The 23,456-nt window shown below is 42.6% G+C and overlaps 1 protein-coding gene across 1 annotated transcript in view; it reads right to left on the minus strand.

Annotated features, from left to right (window-relative positions):
• PIMREG (PICALM interacting mitotic regulator) overlaps positions 1 to 23,456 on the minus strand; it is a 329,894-nt gene that overhangs the window by 231,426 nt on the left and 75,012 nt on the right. Inside the window, exon 2 of the mRNA XM_044054255.1 lies at positions 12,800 to 13,123. Within this exon, the coding sequence (XP_043910190.1) occupies positions 12,800 to 13,123 (324 nt within the window). The remainder of the gene's footprint in view (positions 1 to 12,799; positions 13,124 to 23,456) is intronic.

Raw genomic sequence — 23,456 nt, forward strand, 5'->3', positions numbered from 1 at the left:
TAATGAAAGACTCCACTGCCATGACAGCCTGTAATTCTGAAACCCTTCTAGCTGAAGTGACCCAAAAGAAAGTCGGTCTTCCAAGAAAGAAATTTTATATCCACAGTAGCTGCTGGTTCAAAAGGAGGTAGGGTGAGTTTTTCCAGCACAAAATTGAGGTCCCATGCAGCAGTTGACACACTCCTGGGAGGCCTTACATGTTTGGCCCCTCTGAGGTACTGTTTTAGCAGGGGATGAGAAAAGAGGGGAGGCTGTGTTGTAATGAGCAGAGATGGCAGATGCAAGGATTTTTTATTGAAGAAAAAGGTAGGCCCTTGTGAAGCATCTCAGTTAAGTATTGCAAAATCTGAGGAATATTGGGCTTTGCTGTGTCTATTCCTTGTGCTTGGTTCCAAGCACAGAATCTCTTCCATTTACCAGCATAAGATTTTCTAGTACTAGGCCTTCTGGCCTCCAAAATGATATCCATCACAGGTTTACTGAGAGATGTGATTGAAGAAATTAGTAGATTATCCATGCTGCAAGATTCTGAGTTTGGACCAGAGTGTGCAGAATTTGATAGTTCTGCTGAGAAAAAGGTGAGGTGTTTGAGGCAAGTACCAAGGAAGAGGGTACCAGTGTTGGCGAGGCCAGTCTGGAGCAATCAATCATTTTTGCTTTTTCCTGTCTGACTTTCAGTAAGAACCTTGGAGAGTAGAGGTAGATGGGGAAAGGCATAGACTGATGGGCTTTTCCAGCTGAAGGATAGAGCATCCACTTTCCATGCTTTTTTGTGAGGAGTTCTTGTTCAGAATTTGTCCAACTGATAGTTTTGGGGAGATGCAAATAGATCTATTTCTGGGCTCCCCCATTTTCGTGTTAACATGCTGAAGATTTGTGGATCCAGTTTCCATTCCTGTGGGTCCATTAGATTTCTGCTTAGGTCGTCTGCCAGAAGTATTTTGCTTTCCTGGCAGGAACTGAGCTTGAAGATGTATTTGGCAAGTCAAGGCTGTGTTCCACAAGGCCATGGCTAGTCTGCAAAGGGGATAGGAGTGGGTACCCCCTGCTTGTTATGTATCACATAACTGTGGTGTTGTCCGTCTTTATCAGTAGTTGTCCTGGATGAAGTAAGTCCTTGAAAGCTGTCAGGGCATTCTGAACAGCTAGCACTTCTTTCTGGTTGATATGTAGATGCATTTGGTTTGGGCTCCATTTGTCTTGAATGCATCTCCCCGCCAAGTGGTCCCGCCAAGCATAGTCTGATGCATCTGTAGTCAGGGTTTGGGTGGCAGGGGGGTACAGTGAAGGACAATCCCTTGTTTTGGTGACATGTCTCTGCCCACCAAAGAAACTCCTGTTGCAGACAGGGAATGAGAGGTATCGTTTCCAGACTGTGACAATGTTGACTCCATAAACTTTTTAGGTACCATTGAAGTTTCCCCATATGCAGTCTTGCATATGGAATTAGTAGAATGCAGGATGCCATGAACCCCAAAGCCTTCAGAATTTGTCTTGCAGATAACTGGGTGTTTGTTGCCATCTGTTTGAAGTATATAGTCAGTTGCCTTTGTTTGTCTGGTGTAAGGCAAGCCATCTGGGCAGTTGTATTCAAGCTTGCACCCAGGAATGTAATTTTTTGAGAGGGTACCAGTTGTGATTTTTCATTTGTTGTGTACCCTAGGCATGTTAGAAGCCTTTTTACAAACGCCAGATGTTGAAGAATGTCCTTGCTTTCTGCTTGAATAAGACAAGTCGTCCAAGTAAGGATAGATTTGTATGCTTCTTTGTCTGCAAAATGCAATTACTGGTGCCAGGCACTTTGTAAAGACCCTGGGCGCAGTAGATAAGCCAAAGGGCAGTGCAGAGAATTGGTAATGCATAAAACCTGCCTTGAAGCGGCGGTATCTTCTGCACAATTCCCTTATTGGGATATGCAGGTATGCCTCTTAAGTCTAGAGTCACTAACCAAGAGTTCTTGCCCAGCATGGGCAGTAGCTGTTGTAAAGTCAGCATTTTGAATTTTGGAATGTCCAAGAACGTGTTCAAAATCGATAAATCCAGTATTGGACGGCAGGCATGGTCTTTTCTGGGTACCAGGAACAGCCTTGAATAAAAACCTTGTCCTTTTTCCTTTTCTGGTACTGGTTGAATAGCCCCCATATCCATGAGGGACAGGACTTGTTTCTGAGCCTCTGCCCATAGATTTTGTGGCAGATCTGGCCAACCATTTGAAATTGGCAAAGTACGGAAATTAAATCTGTGCCCCTGGGATACTATGTTTAATACCCACTTGTCCTGGGTAATTCACTGCCAATTTTGAGCATGAAGTGCTAATTTTCCCCCCAAGGGGTCTGCCAAAAGATAAGTGCTTGGTGATGGAAGAAGGAAGTCATTGAGACTGCTTACTGCAGGGTTGTGCTTTGTCTCCTCCAGCTTTGGAGGTAGAGGCACCCCATTGCTTTGACCTGCAAGTACCCTGTGATTGGTATCTAGAGCCTTCTGAGCGCCTGGATTTGCCTCGAGAGGCTCTGTTGGACACAGGAAATTTTTAGTAGGCCAGTGCCTACTGAATCTGGGTGGCTGCACTTCTAAGAAATCTTTTATAGTTTGCATAGATTTAGCTTTGTCTTCCATTTTCTTTAAAACCTCTTCTGCCTTATTACCAGAGTATCATGCTGTAAAGGTGGATCCAACAATTTAGCTTTAACATGATCAGGAAGATTTTGCTCCTTGAGCCAGGCATGCCTTCTAATCACAGATCCAGTAACCGCCGCCCTGCAAGAGGCCTCCAAGGAATCAAAACCACATTGCGAAGTATGCTTTCCAACCTGTTCTGCTGCATGCAATAATTCCTGTAATTCTTTATTTTCCACACAATCAGAAATCAACATTTTCTAAATTCAATAGGCCCATAACATTCTGTTGATATTGAAGCATATGAAACTGGCAGTTTAAGGCCCTAATTGCCAAGGTTGCAGACATATAAACCTTCTTTCCCCATCTATCCAGGGCCCTGGAATCTCTATCAGAGGGGGTAGGATTTTTGGCTGTAGAGGCCTTTGCACCCTTGGGACCCTGTGAGATAGTTTCAGGATCAGCAGCAGGATTTTTGAATAGAAATTTCTGGGAGTCAGGAACCCTGTAATATCTGTCTGGCTTACTAGGAGCCGGAGGTAGGGAATCAAGAGTCGTGCTTGATTCCAAAAACACATCAACAATGTCTAATACAGGAGGTATAGCCAAAGGCCTATGCTGAGGAAGAAGGAAATCCCCAAGCCTCTTTTTTGATTCAGAGAAATCTTGACTCTCCCAATGAAAATGTTCCCTTAAAGTATGCAAGGTTTCTAAGAATAATCCTCAGGAGGAGATGCAGATGGAATGGATTCTTCTGCATCTGAATCCTCATAGGGTGGTATAGAAAATTCCTGATCAGAAGAGGAATCAGAAGAAACAGAAACCTGATCTGAAGATTCATAATCAGTGTCTTGCCTAGGCCTCTTAGCAGGGGGGGGGGGGGGGGGGTCACCCCTGATCAAGGTAGCCATTTTGATAATCTGTTTTTTAGGCATAGAGGCCCGAGCACGTGGCTCATGCGTTTTTTTAGACTTGGTTGTTGATTTTGTTTTTGTAGCTGGCGTTGGTTTTACATAAAAATGTTGAGTCCTGAAAACACCCTCAGAAGCCGGTGCCTGCTCAGCGGCTCCAAACCCATCCGAGGGAGAGACATTCACAGGTTAAATACTCAGAGAATCTCGCGGCATACCAGACTCCACATGTGTCTCGGTAGAGGCCTGCGACTCAAAAGTAGCGGGTATCAGGGGCTGCGAAAGCACCTCACTGAGAACCAGCGACTATTTTAGAAGTTTTGTTGTCAGTTTTGGGCCTAGACGGTCTGTCTCTGTCTTTTTCTTTGCGTTTTTTGTGGACTCCGGTAGTCTGATTGCTATCCGACGACATTTCAGGGTAATTAAATCTGGATCCAAAATATTTTGAAGCAAAAATATACTGACGCTTAATAGTGCATTGGTTAAATCTACCACAAAACAGACAGCAAGGCACGTTATGATCTGGGCCTAGGCAAGGAATACAGTGTAAATAAAAATCCTTAGGAGGTATTTGCTTCCCACAAGTAATGTAATTGTTAACTTTTACTGACATCGGTAAGGAGCAAGAAAAAGTTTCCCCAACAGGGTACTTGGCTTTAATTGAAGACTTCGGTTCCGAAACTCGAATACGAAAATTTCAGGAGTCAGCCGACCGGCACTTGCAAACTGCTTCTGCTTCGGGCACCGCGCGGCAAGAAAGATTGAATAAAATGGCGTCTGATGCATGTTTTATACCCCTGATGACCTGACGTCATGGAAGAGGAGACAGCAACCGACGCAGAACCCAAGACTTTGATATTCAGGCCAACTGAAGGCAACCTGCCAGCAGATTACCCAAATGTAATGACTGCAACAGTGAAACACGAAGAACATTTCCTAGTTTTAATCAACATTTTAAACAGGTATCCTCTCTCTCTAAACATGCCAATTAATGTGTGCATCTCATTCTCAAAAACAGTGTAATTGCTCGTTAATCTTAATTCGTACCAGTTGTCTTTTCTCTACTCTTTTCTTTTGATGCACAGGATGGCAACTGTTGTAGTGGAGAAAGGAATTACAATATGTTCCCTTCCTAAAAATAATTGATTGTAATTTCTTGTTGGTACCAGTCTTATATCAAGGTAATCTATACTCTCTACAGCTACCTTGTATGTAAACCTTAAAAATGAAGTACTAGAGTCAAGATAAGTGATAAAAGATGCTAGTTCTTCCTTGGTATCTTTCCGAAAAATCAATACATCATCCAAAAATCTTAGCCTGGTTATAATTTTACTATAATAACTTGATGGAAACACATTCGCCTTCCCATTGGGTTAGCACCAAATTGGCATAAATAGGTACACATTTAGCCCCCATGGCTACCCCTGATATTTGGTGAAAAAGTTCTCCCTCAAAACCTAAAAAATTGTTATTCGATACCAAGTCCATTAATTCCACTAATTGTCTTTTGACATTGTCCAAGTTGTTTCCTGAAATTATTTCAAACCTTCATTGTGTGGGATAACTGTAAATAAGTTCATTACGTCAATAGTGACAAATAAAAAATCTGGAATTACAATATCCCTCAAAATCTGTAGGTAGTGCCATGAGTCTTTTAGTGTATGAACATACTTGCTTAGTAATGGTTTGCACCAAAAATCAATGCATGCAGCCATAGGTTCCGTTTTAGAGCCTGTTGCTGCCACAATATGTCTAAATGGTGGGTCTTGTAAATCCTGGTGGATTTTCGGAATCCCAAAGATGTAGGCTGTCACAGAGGACTAGACAACTAAGGTATTCAACTGAATCTAATACTCTTGAGTTAAAAAAAATCATAGCATCTAAATCAATTTTAGCATATGCACTACACAATTCATTTTTCGAAACTCTTTCATAGGTAGAGCTCATCATTCAATAACTCCTATTTTAAATACATAGTCATTGCGGTCCATCAGAACAACCCCCCCTGCCCTTGTCCGGTTTCATAGCTCTAACATAGTGGTCATTACATAATTGCTTAAACGCGTCCTTTTCGTTACATGTTAAATTGTCACTACACTTTGTAACATTGTGAAAAATATCACGTAGCCCTTTCTTACATGTAGTATCAAACAGTGCAACAAAATTATTCATAAAAAAGTGCCTTTTCTTTTCAGTATTTTCCTGTCATTAAAAAGTTCATCTTTGTCATGAAAAAACATTCTTAAATTCAGCTGCCTAGTAAAAAAGCTTTAAATTAGTAAGAACCCTGGCAATATCCAAAGAAATACTAGGTACAAAAGAGAAACCTTTACTAAGAACAGACATATGGTTGTCATTTATACAAATTTGAGAAAAATTGTAAACGGTAGTACTTGCTTACCAGTAACTTAACTATAAGGAAGCCTGCCCTTTCCCCACTGTAGTGCAGTCACGGAGTTGGTATCTATAATTAGCAGAGGGTGTGTTGGGGGGGGGGATACACCCCCACATAATGAGTGCCTAATCACCTACTCTCCCTCGTGTGGGGGGGGGGCTGTGCCCCCCTGTAATTATATATACCAACTCAGAGATCATATTACAGTGGGGAAAGGGCAGGTTTCCGTACATCCAAATTACTGGTAAATACTTCCTTATGCTGCATTTATGTTGGGCAGCTATCATCATTCGATGTAAATCATTACAATGGTATGGCCATTTGATTAAAGTAAGGTCCGTGATTAGTGTTCAATGAACAGCCATTCGATGAACATGCTGTTCGAAGATTAAACAGACCCTGACAGAAGTATGCCAAAGAATCTGAAAAGCAAGTTTTACAAAACAGTGGTGCGATCAATACTTTTGTATGGTAGACACCTGGGCAACCAAGGAAGCTACAGGTGATAGAGTTGTAGTGTGACAGAAAGGTGGTGGGATGTATACTGTGAGACCGACAAAGAAACGACAGAGCAGAGATTAAACCGAACATGTATGGTGGTTTGGGCACGTGCAAGAGAGCAGAAGACAATTTGAAGACTCAAAGAGAAAAGTACAGTTTTGTACCTACCATAAATGTAGATGTTCGAGTGCTAATACAGCTGCAGTCATAACAGATGGGTTATCCTGCTGTCAGGCGGGTCCTCGGTCGGCCGAATTCCAAAGTCTAGGTCCGGCATCAGTTGTCGTCGCTTCTTCCCTGACGTCAGTGCGGCAGGGGTATAAAAGAACCAGCCGACGCCATCTTCTTCAGGTTTTTCTTGCCTCAAATGTCAGGTGCCCCCAGAAGGAAGGCAAAACATAAACTTATGTAATAATGCAATATAGAATAATCAAAAAACAGTAGTTTGCAAGCAAATACACCATAAAAGAATACCCCAGTCAGGTTGAATGAGAAGGTGTTTGTCATCAGGCCTGTCCCAAGAGGGGATGGAGGGAGGGAAACCTGGACTGCAGTTGTATTAGCACTCTAACATCTACATTTATGGTAGGTACAAAACTGTACTATGTTCATCGTGCATACAGCTGCAGTCATAACAGATGGGTAGAATCCCAAAGCTAAAAAGGGGTGGCAGGCACTAAGTGGAACTAGGAGGAGCAAGGATGCCCTGCAAGACTGATGTGGCAAAGCCCGCTCTAGATTTAGAGTAAAGTGGAAGGTGATGGTGCTTGGAGAAAGTGTGCACAGAACTCCAAGTGGCTGCTTCCAAAATGTCCTTGGTAGGAACCCCCCTGAGGAAAGCTGCAGAGGTAGCTGTGGCCCTTGTGGAGTGGGATCTGATGCTTGAAGGCACAGTTTTTCCATGAAATGAGTAACAAAAGCGTATGCAGTGGGCTATCCATTTTGAGATGGTCTGTTTGGAGATAGCCTTTCCTTGAGCACCTGTAGCATAGGACACAAAGAGTTGCTCGGATTTTCTGAATGGCTTTGTCCTGTCCAAATAACGAAGTTGTCAGTGAATGTCCAAGAAATGTAGTAGTCTTTCACCTTTGTTTTGTGGGTTAGGGTAAAAGGTAGGTAAGTGGATAGTCTGATTCAAGGCTACACTGGATACTACCTTTGGCATAAAGGAAGGGTTGGTTCATAAGGAAACTCTGTCCTGATGGAAAATGATGAAAGGTTGCACAGCCATGAGGGCCTGTAGTTCCGAAACCCTGCGTGCTGAGGTGATAGCCAGAAGGAAGGCTGTTTTCCATGACAAACATTGCAGTTCTGTTGAAGCAGCTGGCTCAAATGGGGGCAGGGTCAGTTTTTCCAAAATGAAGTCGAGGTCCCAAGCAGGTACTGGTGGTTTCCTTGGGGGTTTTATATTCTTAGCCCCTCTGGAGGAACTGTCTTAAGAGAGGATGAGAGAATAAAGGAGGATCTGTGTTGTATTGTGCAGAAATGGCTGAAGCATGGATCTTGATGGAGGAGAAGGAAAGTCCACTGTAACATCTCAGCTAGGTACTGTAATATTTGAGGTAAATTTATTACCCAAGGATTCTGGCCCTTTTTCTGATTCCAGGCACAAAACCGTTTCCATTTGGCGGAGTAGGCTTTTCTAGTAGAAGGTCTTCTGGCCTCCAAGATGACATCCTGCACCTCCTTGGAGAGGAGGGTCTGTTGGGAAATCAAGGGATTCTCCATCCGGCTAGATTTAGGGTTTTGAGCTGGCTGTGAAGAGTTTTGAAGTTGTGCTGGGACAACAGAAGAGGAACTAGAGGCAGGATCCATGGCGGGGAATGAGTCAGGCTCTTCAGGAGTGGATACCAGTGTTGTCTTGGCCAGTCTGGAGCAATGAGAATCATGTTTGGCCTCTCTGCTCTGGCTTTTAATAGAACTTTGGGCAGCAGAGGAAGAGGTGGAAAGGCATAGACTGTCAATGTTGTCCAATTGAAAGAAAGTGCGTCCACTTTCCAGGCCTGTGGATGATAGGTCCTTGAGCAAAATTTTTTCAGTTGGTAATTTCTGTGGGTAGCAAAGAGATCTATGTCTGGCTGTCCCCATGCCCGAGTTATCTTTGCGAAAACTTGAGGATGCAACTTCCATTCGTGTGGATCGGTTATATTTCTTCTTAGGCTGTCTGCCAGTGTGTTTTCCTTCCCTGGCAGGAATTGTGCTTGAAATTGGATTTGCAATTCCAGAGCAGTGTTCCAAAGGGACATGGCTAGTCTGCACAGGGGGTATGAATGAGTTCCTCCCTGTTTGTTTATGTACCACATCACTGTGGTGTTGTCTGTCCTTATCAATAGCTGGCCTGGATGCAGTAGGTCTTTGAAGGCCATAATAGCATTTTGCACTGCTAGCATTTCCTTTTGATTGATGTGTAGGTGCTTCTCTTTTTGGGACCGTTTTCCCTGAATGCACTGATCTGTCATGTGCGCCCCCCCAGGTGTAGTCCGAGGCGTCTGTTGTGATGATTTGATTTGCTTGAGCTATGCAGAGGGGGAGACCTACGTTTCTTTGGCATGCTTGAGCCCACCACAGAAATTCCTTTTGAAGACATGGAATGAGTGGTATAATTGTTTCCAAACTGTGGCTGTGTTGAGACCATAAGTTTTTTAGGTACCATTGAAGTTTCCTCATATGCAGCTTTGCACATGGGATCAGCAGGATGCAAGATGCCATGAATCCCAGAGCCTGCAGGACTTTCCTTGCAGTCAGCCTGGTGAAGGTTGCCATTTTGCTGAAGTATTGAGATAGTTGCCCTTGCTTCTCTGGCATGAGGTAGGCCATCTGGGTGTTTGTATTCAAGCTGGCACCCAGGAAAATTATTGTTTGAGAGGGTATTAATTTGGATTTCTTTTTGTTGACTGTGTATCCCAGAAAGTTCAACAGTTTTATTACAAACGCCAGGTGTTTCAGAAGTATGTGCTTGCTGTCCGCTTGGATCAGGCAGTCGTCCAGATATGGGTATATTTGTATCCCTTAAAGACTGCAGAAGGCAATTACTGATGCCAGGCATTTCGTAAACACTCTGGGCGCAGTAGATAAGCCAAAGGGCAATGCAGAGAATTGATAATGGGTCGAACCTGCAAAAAATCTGAGGTATCTTCTGCAATCTTGTCTGATAGGGACATGCAGGTATGCCTCCTTGAGGTCCAATGTTACCAGCCAAGACTCCTTGCCCAGCATGGGAAGAAGCTGCTGTAATGTGAGCGTCTTGAATTTTGGTATGAGTAAATATGTGTTTAGGATGGATAGGTCTAAAATAGGTCTCCAATCTTTGTCCTTCCTTGGTACCAGGAATAGTCTGGAATAAAAACCTTGACCTTGTTCTTTTGCAGGTAACCTCTTGAATAGCTTTCATGTCCATGAGAGCTGAAATTTGTTTTTGTGCCTCTGCCCTTTGATTTTGTGGCAGGTTTGGCATGCCTCTCATTTTTGGAAGGGTGTGAAAGTGGAATCTGTAGCCTCCGTCTATAATGTCCAGGATCCATTTGTCTTTTGTGACAATATGCCAATTTTTTGAAAATAATGCCAGTTTTCCGCCTAAAGGTGCTGCCATTAAAGCTTTGCTTGGCATGCAAAGGGGAAAGTCATTGTGTCTGCTTTCTGAATGACTGTGATCCATCTTCTCCACCTCTTGGGGTAGGTGCTTGCCATTGTCTGGCTCTGAATGATCCTTGAGATTGCCCTCTACCCCTCGGGTGCCTGTATCTGCCTCTGAGGTCCGTCTTTGGCTGGATAGGACCAATTTTTTGAAGGCCAGTTTCTGCTGAAACGTGGAGGTTGTACCTGTAGGAAATCTTTCACTGTTTGCATTGCTCTTGCCTTTTCCTCCATTTTCTTTAGTACCTCCTCAGCTTTAACACTAAACAATACATCTTTTTGAAGAGGTGCATCTAGTAATTTAGCTTTGACATGATCTGGTAAGGTTTGCTCTTTGAGCCAAGTATGTCTAGGTATGACGGACCCTGTAACAGCAGCTCTACAGGAGGCCTCTAAAGCATCAAAACCACACTGCAAGGTATGTTTACCCACTTGCTCTGCACTATGCAACAAATCCTGCAACTCCTTTAAATCTGGTTGCGCAGGTCGTGTTATTTTGCTTTTCAACTGAGATAAAAACTGTTGATACTTTAACATATGGAACTGACAGTTTAATGCCCTCATGGTTAAAGTGGCCGAGGTGTACACCTTTTTCCCCCACCTTTCTAAAGCTCTGGAATCTCTCTCTGAAGGTAATGGGTTTTTAGCAGTAGAGGCCTTAATACCCTTGGGACCCTGTGAAATAGTTTCTGGGTCAGCAGCATGGCTTTTGTATAGGAACTGGTGTGAATCAGGAACCCGGTAATACCTGTCAGGTTTAACAGGAGCTGGAGGTAAAGAATCTGGGTTGAGGCTGGCTTCTGTGTACACATCATCTAATATATCTAAGACAGGAGGGATAGCCAGAGGCCTGTGCTGGGGAAGCAAGAGAAAATCCCTGAGCCTTTTCTTGGAATCTGAGTAATCTTGGCCTTCCCAGTGAAAGTGTTCCCTCAAGGTATGTAGGGTTTCCCCAAAAGAATAGTCCTCAGGGGGGGAGACCAAGGGAATGGACTCCTCAGCATCAGAATCTTCAAAAGGGTAATAAGAATATTCCTGGTGCTCAGAATGTTCTGAGGTAACAGAGGCTTGATCTGAGGAAGGGTAGTCTTCCTCCAATCTGGGCCTTTTGTCCGAGGGGGGTTGAGAACCCCTCATAAGAGTAATGAAATCCTCAGCCATTTTGAGCATCTGTTTTTTAGGCATGGGGCCTTGAGAGGGGGGTCTGTGGTCCTTGTGTTTTAGTTTTCATGGCTGCTTTAGATTTTGTGAAGGCCTTAATGGAAAAGGAGGAAGGCCTGAAGTCACCTTGAGAAGTGGCAGGCCCGTCTAAACTCGGAGTTTCCCCGCCAAGAGTGGCGTCGGTATCTGTAGTCGGAATGGGGGCCGAGGAGCATGCGACCTCGGGCACAGAAGACACTGGTAATGAAGCGTCATCGGTACTCAGGGGCTGCGTAGGCGCCTCACTGAGAACCGGAGCACCGGTAGTCGGCTTTAGCGTGCTGTCGGTAGAAGTCACGGACCTCGTATGTCGGTCCTTATCTTTGCGTCTTTTACTCAAAACTGGAGTCTGAGTATCCGACGACATAATGTAATTAAATTTTTTACCAAAATAGTGGTGGGCGAACTCCGCCCGACGCTTAATAGTGTGTTTGTTGAATCTAGCACAAAAACGGCAGGCCGAGACGTCGTGGTCTTTTCTCAAAGCCATTCACAACACTTACGCTTGCATAGCTCAAGCTCTTAAAACAATGTACCATATACGAAAAGACAGCAATGCAAAGATATCCTCACAACTTGAGCAGATTGTAAAGGACTAATGAACTTCTGTGGATGACTCCTTTTCTGAAACGCATCCAACAGAGCACTGCCAGTTTCTATGGCCTCCATTTTAGCACACCCATCTCTTACACATTTATCAGCATTTCTGCAGTCCTAAAAAGGTTATCCATCATCAAAATACTGCAGCCAAGTAATTTCCCTATTTGGCAAGAAAAAAATCAATCCAGATTAACAAACCAATGCTTATTTAGCAATAATTTTATACAAACCAAATAATCAGACTAAACACTTGAACAAATTTAGTAGAAACCTGGTCATTTCATTATACAAAATGGAATTCTTCTTTTAAAACAGCTTCCCTTATGAGCAAGATCATACTAAAACTATTTCCATGGTTGGTCTTTGTGTTTTGCCAAGAGAGAAAGCAAAGTCATTTGCAAGTTACTAGCTGTTAACATTGCAAAAGCATGTCTATTTTAAAAGACATGTTTTCCACTTTATTGTCTCAAGCAAGTATCAAATATTTCCTGTGCTCTCCACTGGATCTCTCTTCAAAATGGGTTTGGTGTCATATTTAGAAATTACCCCACTGATGTCTTCAATAACAGAGAACACGTATGCCATATTTATACAAATGAACAAAATGACACCAAAAACTTTCACAAATATGTATACACTGGGGGAAAAAAAACAAAAGGAGTAAAACCCAAAAAAAGTTCACTAAACTTATAAAATGGGAATTTTTTTTTTACCATTAGCAGTCTGCAAATGAAGATAACAGAAGTTTGAATATAGCATACATTCTGCCTATTAACTTCTTTCAAATGGCAAGAGAATAGACAATACAACATATTCGGTTGTATGCCTGGCCTGTCCTCCATTTTCTGTACTCCCTTTCCCTGGACTTGCCTCATCCATTTGCTGACTTTTTACACCTGCCCCACTCACCTTTAGTATTATGATCCCAATGTAATGCTTTTACCTGTGACACTGTTCCAAATGCATTTTTAGCAGTCCTACTAACAGTCTGGACAGCACCTTCTTTTTTCTTCAGTTCCAGACTCTCCCAGCTCGGATTCTCATCAATGTTTATCTCCACAGCTTTTAGCGGTAGTCTCTTCCTTAAGGACATACGGAAAGTATTTAGTGAATTGGATGGAAGTTTCCGGAATTTATCTGGCTTTGGACTATCATTTTCATCAAAATCTTCAAGAATGTCATGGTTCCTCCAACCTACTGTTGCAGTAACACTATGAAACACAGATGCCATTGCTTTGCCTCGTTTTCTTCCTTCAAATGGTTTGCGCTGCAGAAAAAAAATAAAGCATACATAATTAAGAAATGATATGGCTGTTTACCGGAGCTTAAAATTAACCATACTGGAAAAATGAGCAATGCAAGATAAGGATTTTACTTTTAATGCAACACAAAACCTGTACAATGGCTTTGTAACTCAACTAGATTCTGTTCAGCGGAGCAATACAGTAAATGCAGTAAAAGTGTCAGGAAAAAATATAATACAGCAATGCACCTTATGATGATCAGAATCAATACAACATATTCGGTTGTATGCCTGGCCTGTCCTCCATTTTCTGTACTCCCTTTCCCTGGACTTAAGGAACTGTACAGGTTATTGTGAATTAAACAGGAAATTCCATTTAGCAAAGCATTTGTACATGCTTTATCCTGACAGAAGCTTTTTGCTATGTATTGGTGTATACATGTATTAAGACATCAGTGGCATGTCAGAAAGTCTTCTTTTGCTTTTCCCGGTTAGGGGTTGCCACAGTGGGACTCTGGTCTGCTAATGATTGGCAGTGGATTTTTACGGTGCCGAGTTTGCCAGCTCGACACCCAAACTTCAAAGAAGGCAAACCCATTCACGCACGCACCTACCTGCATGTCTTTAGACGTCACTATATGAGTAAATAAAAGGAACAGAATACCACTCTGTTCCCTGACTGCAAACATTAACTGCGCCCAGAAATTGGGCAGAATAAATATTACATAAGGAACAGAATATTACCAATTTGTTGCCCAAGTGCAAATATTAATTGTACCCAGAAACTGAATGTCCAGAAGAAACGACACACACAAGGTAGACAAAATAATGGGTGAGAAACACTGAAGTAGATTTGAAAAAAAAAAAAAAAAAAAATATATGTTTGGAGATAGTGGACCCTGTGCAGATACAAACCTGACAGAAGTAAGGAAGAACATACAAGCATCTGTCAGTATCATTAGTCACTTACTAGCCAAACAAAAAAAAGGGGGGATCAGCACTCTGACGTAACACTGTGAACAGAAATTACCGTAATTTACAGATAAATGCAGTAATGCACATCACAAGTGTTAGTGAATGGGAAAACTGAAATGCAACACTTCAACTTGCTAATTATCCATTTAAAAAATATCCAGCTGTCCAGTTCAAGCAACACAGCATACAGTACTGTACACAATTCCCTCAATGCACAGCAAAGGATAAACACAGGGACACAGGATAAACTTTAGCTTTTTGTCAAGTAAAAATTTATAACCCTGGAAAAGTTTACTTCTGAACATTACAACAACTTTAAAAACTACACATTAAAAATGATAAATACTGCCGTCCTCCTGTTGATAGTACAGCAGTACTACATAACAAAGGCCTTAAATTCATAAATAATGTACTCAGCTCTGCCCACTTATTCAACATTAGCTATGTGCACTCCTTTTCTAGGAGGATTACGTACATGCTCAAGATAACATTTTTAAACCTATACTGAACGGATACTAACAAAATTAAACAAGAGGTCAGGGAAAAAGGTTTGTCAGCACTTTAGTTCTGAACCAAAGACATTTCAGTGCATTGTTAAAAGACAGCAACTGGATTTTATCAGTTTTACTCAATGAACTGAAAACCTAAGTCCCACTTAAAGTTCCCAATTACTTACAGAATCAATTATCCCTGAATGATACTGTATATATACTGTTTGTCTTTTTCCCGGTTACGGGTCGCCACAGCGGAACTCCTGTCCGCTAATGATTAGCAATAGATTTTTATGGTGCCGAGTTGCCAGCCCGACGCCCAACCTTCAGCGAAGGCACGCTCATTCACGCATGTCTTTCGGAGGCCACTCGACCATGGGGAGGACATGCAGACTCCACACAGAAGGCACTCCAACCCTGAATCGAACAGGAGAACCTCTTGCTGTGAGGCAACAACGCTACCGCTATACCACCGTGGCTGTGAAACTGTAGTACCCAATACAAAATGCACAACAAAACAGAAGTTACTTTTTTTATGATCTGCACTCCCAAACAATTACTTACGATGGTTCATCCAAGTCTCAGTTCTATCTTTATCCACCCAAACAGGGGATGGGTAAAAGTTATCAGACATTGTTAGGTTGCCCAAATAAACTATTTTGCCCATTTTTCCTGAATGCATAACAAGGTTTACAGTATTTATACTATACCTTTAGGTTGTCTTTAAGGGGATTTTTTTGCTTCCTACAACACAGATTTTTACTTCCATATACATAATTTGCATATCAAAAATGTCCTTTTATTTCTTTTTTCTGTTTTAAAGTACCCCCACTTCATTTAATTCCCCTTTTTACCACGCTACATTTAGCGGCTCTGCTCTACTGGATTGTTCGTTTTTGATTTGTTCTGGACCACTGCTGGAAACAGTCCATTCACCGCTCATTATACAGCAACAGACAGTTTTGCTTCATTTGTGCGATTCTATTAAAAGAACATCACCGAAACTCATTTCACACAAGGGACATTCACAAAAGTAAAATGGCAGGATTAACAGGGAGAAGAAAGCAGGCATGCAATTCTCCATATGCTGAAAACAATAAAAGTAACAGAAACAGAGAAAATGAGAATGAGAGGGGTTTACTGTTGCAGGTGAAAGCAGAAGTAAAAACAAAAAGGGGTTACATACACAATCCCTGCTCAGCGTGAGAGGAGAAGAAACTTAGGTGTAGCATACGAGCGAGCTACTATTGTTTGAGGACATACCAACTTAAACACCTTTATTATCTGTGGCGTGTGGTCATTTTTGAAAATCACAGCCGTAAAATGGCCTAGAAGCATGGGGGGTCGGGGTGTCGCTTCAATAGTGACAATCACCTCGAGCCACGGGTCATACATAAAAGGAATACTATAAGCAGGGGATGGCTGCCAAAAATAAAATATCACATACTCAGACAGGTCTCAAGAAGGTAAGAAAAATGAAAAGAAAATTTGGAGAAAAAAATAAATAAATGATTATGGTGCTATCGTTCTCAGGCAGAGTTAGAGATGCACCGATGACAAGCTCAGTGAACACTTGAGATGTACAATTAAGTCAATATAGCAAAATGCATTTCTAAAATCAAAAAACTGCACCCAGGAGGTACAGTGAGATTTTGACAGTATAAACTGACATGTCAGATAACGTTGTGAACAATGATACATTTGTGCGTGAATATGGCCATCCTTATTTAATGCAGAGTAGGCAATCAAGCTGTTCATGTAAAAAAAAAAAAAAAAAAAAAAAAAATTTAAAGAGCAATCAAATTGTTTTGAACTATACGCACAAACATTGGTTCAAAACTTCATAAGCAGTCACTAGGCTTGCAGCACAAGAGACAAAAGCCTAGCCCAACCTCTGGACTATAGGAACCAAACCAATAACAGCAAAGATCTAATTCTCTGGACTGACTGGCAGACTACTGGATCACTAAAATCAGCATAAAAAATGAATATTTTGGTGAGGAGATGCCCATTACACAAATTAGTGAGAAATTCATATGTAGTCAGATGAAGTGCTGTAAAAAGTACAGTTGTGCAAGTAAAACTTACCACAACACTAGATGTTCAAATGATCATTGCTGCAGAAGCCTTAGCTATATGGGTTATATACTGTCAAAGATAAGACTGACTGCTATTCAGAGCACCTTATATGCACCCAAACGGTCAGGCAGCTCAAGCTGAGCCTACTAAAATACAAGTCTAAAAAGGAAGCCTTTCAGAGCTTTCCTTCCAGCAGAGAGGATAGTGGAGTCCTGCATGCTAGGAGCAAAAATAAAAAATAAATAAATAAATAAATAAATAAATAAATAATGTCCACACCCTAACAAAATACACCTCAAAAAGCAAGGGGGACGGAGGGAAGGAATGCCTACTGCAGCAGTGAACACAACAGATGTTTGAAGGGTAAGATTACTACAGGGCTAAAAGCCAACTACATTTGGGAGGTGGAAGGAGAAAAGACCAGAAGCACCTGGAGAATGCCCAGACATACAGAAGGAATCAAAACTCATACTGCTTTGTAAAAGTATGTACAGAGATCAAGCAGCACCTTCTAGAACACTTTTAGAACTCAACCCCTTTCCAAAAAGCCACAGATGAAGCCAATAACCAAGCAGAGGGGGGGGGCTTGACTCTGCCCGAAATAGTTTTGTCATGGCGAGTATAACAAAAGGTAATGGCCTTAGACAAATTCCTTTTTGCCTTCACAAGAAAAAAAACAAATGATCCGAAGATCGGAAAGATTTAGTTCCATGGACATCCAAGGTATGGAGGATCCCCTTTCCATGGACATCCAAGGTATGGAGGATCCCCTTTCCATGGACATCCAAGGTATGGAGGATCCCCTTTCCATGGACATCCAAGGTATGGAGGATCTCCTTTCCATGGACATCCAAGGTATGGAGGATCTCCTTTCCATGGACATCCAAGGTATGGAGGATCCCCTTTCCATGGACTTCCAAGGTATGGAGGATCCCCTTTCCATGGACTTCCAAGGTATGGAGGATCCCCTTTCCATGGACATCCAAGGTATGGAGGATCCCCTTTCCATGGACATCCAAGGTATGGAGGATCCCCTTTCCTTCATTTTTAAATTCAAGAAATGAAACAAAGATATGGATAGCTTGGCTTAAAGTAAACTGATCACACTTTAGGCATATTAGTTCTGAAAGACATCTCATCCCTATGGAAAATGAGAAGGGACTGACTCACCATAAGACCTTGCAACTCCAATACCATTCTTTCAGAGGTCAGAGCAATCAATAAAAAGGTTTTTAATATGTAAAACAGAGTCAAACAGATTAGATGGTTCAAATAAAGCAAGTGTTAGCTTTTTTAACAAAAAATAAAGATCACAAGGAGGAGTCGCCAGTTTTCGGAGGCCTCATGCAACACCCCGTTCAAGAACACTTTGATACAAGACTGCAATGAAGAGGAGGATCTATGACCAGACAAGCTTAAACAGAGGATAAATGAACCTTAACAGAGGAACAATAAAGGCCATAGGATAGTAATTCACACAAGTATTGTACAACCACAGAACAACTAGCCCTGAATGGGTGCTACTTATGTTGTTAGTACCAACTAGAAAACGGATTCCATTTGTTAATATATTATTTCCTAGTAGCAGGCTTTGTCATCATTAGTACCAGCTGCACGTCCTCAATAAGAGGAGTCTATAAAAGGAATTAAGACCTTATCAACTACGCAGTCAATTGAAGTTGCTTGATGTCAGGAGTGTTACCAACCACTCCTGTTCTTGTTTAAGTAGATTCAGACTGTGAGGAAGCTTGTGATAATGGTTTCTGGCCATTTCCAAAAGAAGGAAGAACCACAGTTGCCTTGGTCAGAAGTGTCACCACTATGCCCTTGGAAGATTCCTTCTGAATCTTTGGAAGTACCCTAGATTAGTGCAAATGTTGGAAAAGCATATGAGAACATTCTTGTCTAAGAAAAAGAAAGGGCATCTGTCTTCCAAGCTTTCTTGCATGAACAGAATCTTGCCAGTTGTGAGGTCTACTTATGGAACCCTCAACCACAGATGGATCAAATCTATGAAGATCTCCTGATCTAGTTTCCATTCATTTGTTTGTCCTGAGTTTGTCCTGGTCCTGCTCAGCTTATGTCAACAATTTTGCTCCAACAGAATGCAGGATGCCTAAAGAATGAGACTGTGCTGTGAGGCTATAGCCCATCCTAAGATGGCTAGTCTGCAAAGAGGGCATGGCCTGATTCTACCTTGCTTTTAGATGGGGATCAAAGATGGTTTGGATAGCTCACTGCCTTGATCAGGACAAGTATCTCATTGATATTTATGTACTTCCATCTGTCCTTGGTGTCCTACATGCCCAGCAAAGACCAAAGTCTTTGCGGTGACTGCTTTGCAGCAGGGAGGGGAGGAGGAGAGACCTAGATTTAAGGATATCTTCTGTCTTCACCAAAAGATCTCTCTCTCCTGTCAAACAACACACAACAGAAGGTGCTGATGCTGGGACCAAAGAGATTTCAGATACCACTGTATCTTGTTTCTGTGAAGTCTTGTCAGGGGTATCATGAGAATCATAGATGTGACAGGACCCAAAATCCTGAGGTATCCCTTCTCAGTGACCAAAGTCCGAGTGGAAAACCTTAGAAATAGAGACCGATAAAAACGTATTTTTTTTTCCAGTGGAAGAAAAGCTCTGACTAGAGATGGTTTACTTGGCATCTCAAGAACACGATCCTGTGTGAAGGAGTCATGAAAGACTTTTCAATGTTTGCTTGGCATCCTAGCTTGTCTAAGAGCTCTCTTACTAAAGACAGATTCCTGACTCTCTGGAGAAGAAAAAAAAAAAAAAAGTCTCTGCCATTCAAATATTTTAAATGTGGAAACCCTGTAGCCTACAATGAGCTACAACTACAGCTAGACAATTATAGGTTTATAGGGAAGTATTAGGCTAGTTGCCCTTTTGGACAGTTTTAAGCCTAGCCAGTTTCCACTTAGGGAGAGTCAAACCTTGTACCTTTTGTCTGTGAGGTAAACACGTTAACCATTATGTCTCTTTGTGAACACTCATGGCGCAGTGTAGTAAGGCAAGGAAATGATGTGATCCAGACACACAAAACCTTAGGAAATCTCTGAAGTCAGGATGAATATGGATGTGATAAGCATCCCAAGTCTAATGTGCTCAGGAAACTTGAAAGAGGAACAAGAGGTAACAGGTTGTAAAGGGACATCATTTTGACTTTAGGCACTATCAAACAGGTTTAGGAAAGAAAGATCCAGACCTGATCTTCAGGAATTGTCTCTCTTTGGTACTATGAACATCCCTGTGGAGGAGTACCTTCTCCACCTGGGAAGGAGGAACTGGTTCCATCACTCCTTTGGACAGCATGTGGTGAAAATGAGTGATGCGAAGGAGAAGGAATGACCCCCTGGAAAGAAGGAATTTCCTCACATTGCCATCTGTAACCCTGGTGAATGAGTTTCATAACACAAATTGAGACAGTCATGCACACACCCTGTAAACAGTGAGCAATTCAAGAAACTAAATTACTTAAAGCAGATCTTTCCCGATAAGAAACTGCTGATAAAACTTCCTCATACTTGCATGGTTTCTTAGAACTGTAACATATGAGCCTGACCATTCAAAATTCTTAACAAAAAGTAGCAAAAATATACTTTTCCCCATAGCTGATAATTTCCCCATCCTCATCAGAAAGAGGAGGACTGGAATTAAGTGCTTAGCAGCAGTGGGATCAATTAAATTTATAGCTGCTGGGACAGGTTTTCGAAATAGTGTATAAAAACTTTAAAAGAATGAAGAACTTTGTACAACCTTTCTGCCTTTTTAGGGACAGCAGATGACTATCAGGAAAACTACAGGCAGTAAGATGCACATTTTAAAAAAGCAGACAAGACATAAGGAATGGACGTAGGTTATGGAAAACCTTTCTGTAACAACTCAGTAGTTATAGAGGGAATGAGAAAAGTACAGTTGTGTACACTTACCATAAATATAGATGTTAAGAGTGTATTCACTGCTGCAGTCATCACACTTTGGTTATCTGCCTGCAGGTAGCCCTCAGTCAGCCCGAATACCAGTCTTGGGATTTCTGAGTCAGATGCTGCCACCTCTTCCATGACGTCAGGATGTCAGGGGGTACAAAACATGCAGCAGATGCCATTACATCAGTTTTTCTTGCCCCAGATGTCAGGAAGCAATTACCTGGTGTGGAACACCTCCAGTAAAAAGTAAATACCATTGCCATAGGATATGGCCAAAAAAAGAGGATAGGCAGAAAGTATAGAAAAAGTCAGGGGGCTGGAGGGAGTGTAACCAGGACTGCAACAGTGAATACACTCCAACATCTACATTTATGTAAGTGTACACAACTGTACTATGTTCTTCATGTTTCACTGTTGAAGTCATCACACTTAGGTTGATTCCCAAAGCTGAGGAAGGGTGGAGGCAATCAAGTAGTATTAGGGCTGGCTAGCAGGCCTTGTAAGACTGCTGTGGCAAATCCAGCTCTGGATTTAGAAAGGATAGGCAAGTGATAATGTTTGGTGAAGGTATGTGCAGAACTCAAGGCTTCAGCTTCCAGGATGTACCTGGTAGGGACTCCCCTGAGAAATGCTGTAGAGGTTGATGCAGCCCTAGTGGAATGAGTTTTGATCCCCTGTGGGGTAGGTTTTCAATGGTGTTTGTAGCAGAAATGGATGCAGTGTGCTATCCATTTGGAAATGGTTTGCTTTGAAATGGCCTTGCCCTCTGCCCATGTAGCAAAGCTGACTAGCAGCTGGTCAGATTTTCTGAAAGGTTTAGTCCAGTCAAGGTAAAACCTAAGCTGTCTGTGCACATCCAGGGAGTGCAGGATCCTTTCCCCTTTATTCGGAGGATTAGTGAAAAAAGTTTGGTAAATGGATGGATTGATTTAAAGCCCCGCTGGAAACCACCTTGGGCATAAATGATGGGTTAGTCCAGAGGGAAACCCTGTCAGCATGAAAAATAATGAAGGGTTCCACAGCCATTAGTGCTTGTAACTAGGACTGGCCTTAGGTCAACTGGCACCCTAGGCAAAAGGGCTCCACGGCACCCCCCCATCCTGATTTCCCTACACCAAATAAATACTGGAAAAGCTGCCCTGCTAGAGCGGCGCCCCTAGGTGGCCGCCTAGTTGGCCTATACTTAACGCCAGCTATGCCTCTAACTCAAGACACTCTTCTTGCTGAAGTGATGGCTAGCAGTAAGGCTGTTTTCCAAGAGAGGAATTTTAACTCTGCTGTAGCAGCAGCCTCGGGTGGGGGGGGGGGGTGCGAGTTTGTCTAGTACAAGGTTAAGGTCCCAAGCAGGGGTGGGAGCTCTCCTTGGGGGCCTTAAATTGTTAGCTCCTCTCAGGAACTGTTTAATGAGAGGGCGAGAAAAGAGAGGTGGCTCAGTACTGTAATGAGCTGAGATGGCAGAGGTATGAATCTTAATTGAGGAGGATAGGCCTCTGTGGAGCAGCTCTACTAGGTAATCTAGGATTTGAGGTAAGGTGGGCAAGGCTGTGTCCTTTCCTTGAAACTGGCTCCAACAATATCTGTTCCACTTTTCTGAATAGGATTTCCTAGTACCAGGTCTTCTGGTCTCAAAGGATGACGTCCAGCACCTGTTTGCTGAGTGTTGCTGGTGGTGTATTCAGGGGATAAGCCAGGCTGCAAGGTTCAGGGTTTGCAGCTGTGGATGCAAAATCTGTCCCTCCTGCTGGGACAGCAGAGAGGGGGTCTGATGTAGGTGCCAGGGCGGCACTGCTGTCAGACTGCGTAGGAGTGGGTACCAGTGCTGGCGTGGCCAGTCTGGGGCAATAAGGACTGTCCTTGGTCTGTCCTGTTTGATCTTTAGTACTTCAGAGAGGAGGGGCAGAAGGAGAAAGGCATAAATTGAGAGGTTTTCCCATGTAAAGGATAGGGCATTCAGTTTCCACACTTTGCTGTGAGGGTTTCTGGTGCAAAATTTGCTCAATTGATAGTTTTGGGGGGAGGCAAAGAGGTCCACCTCTGGTGTCCCCCACCTGTGGATTAGAAGTTTGAAGGAGTTGTGTTCTAGTTTCCACTAGAGTGGGTCCAGTAGATTTCTGCTCAAGTCTTCTGCCAGTGAATTTTGTTTGTCTGGCAGAATTGAGCTTGCAGGTGCACTTGGTTGCTCAAGGCTGTGTTCCACATGGCCATGGCTAACCCGCAGAGTGGGTAGGAATGTGTTCCCCCCTGCTGTTTATGTACAGTATAACTGTGGTGTTGTCTGTCTTTATTAAGAGTTGTCCTGGAAGGATAAGGTATTTGAAGGCTGTCAGAGCATTCTGTACAGCTAACATTTCTTTTTGATTGATATGCAGGGGAATTTGTCCTGGGCTCCATTTGCCTTGAATGCATTTGCCCGCCATGTGAGGCCCCCAATGCATAGTCTGATGCATCTGTTGTCAGGGTTTGGGTGGTGAGGGATTGACTGGAAGTCCCTTGTTCTGGTTGCATGTCTCTGCCCACCAAAGGAACTCTGCCCTTAGGCAAGGAATGATAGGAATTACTGTTTCCTGGTCCTGAGAATGTTGACACCAGAGACTTTTTAAGCACCATTGAAGTTTCATCATATGCAGTCTTGCATATGGAATTAGTAGAATGCATGAGGCCATAAACCCTAGGGCTTGCAGTATTTTTCTTGCAGATAGCTGGGTTTTGGTGGCCATTAGTTTGAAGTAAATAAGCCTGTTTTTCTGGAGTGAGGAATGCTATCTGGTAAGTTCTGTTCAAGCTTGCTCCTGGGAATACAATCGTTTGGCTGGGCACCAGTTGTGATTTCTTTTCCTTGATGGTGTACCCCAGAGAAGTTAGGAGT

This window comes from Protopterus annectens, chromosome 13.part0 (assembly GCF_019279795.1).
Source record: "Protopterus annectens isolate FY-2018-M chromosome 13.part0, PAN1.0, whole genome shotgun sequence".
NCBI classification, from domain to species: domain Eukaryota; kingdom Metazoa; phylum Chordata; order Ceratodontiformes; family Protopteridae; genus Protopterus; species Protopterus annectens.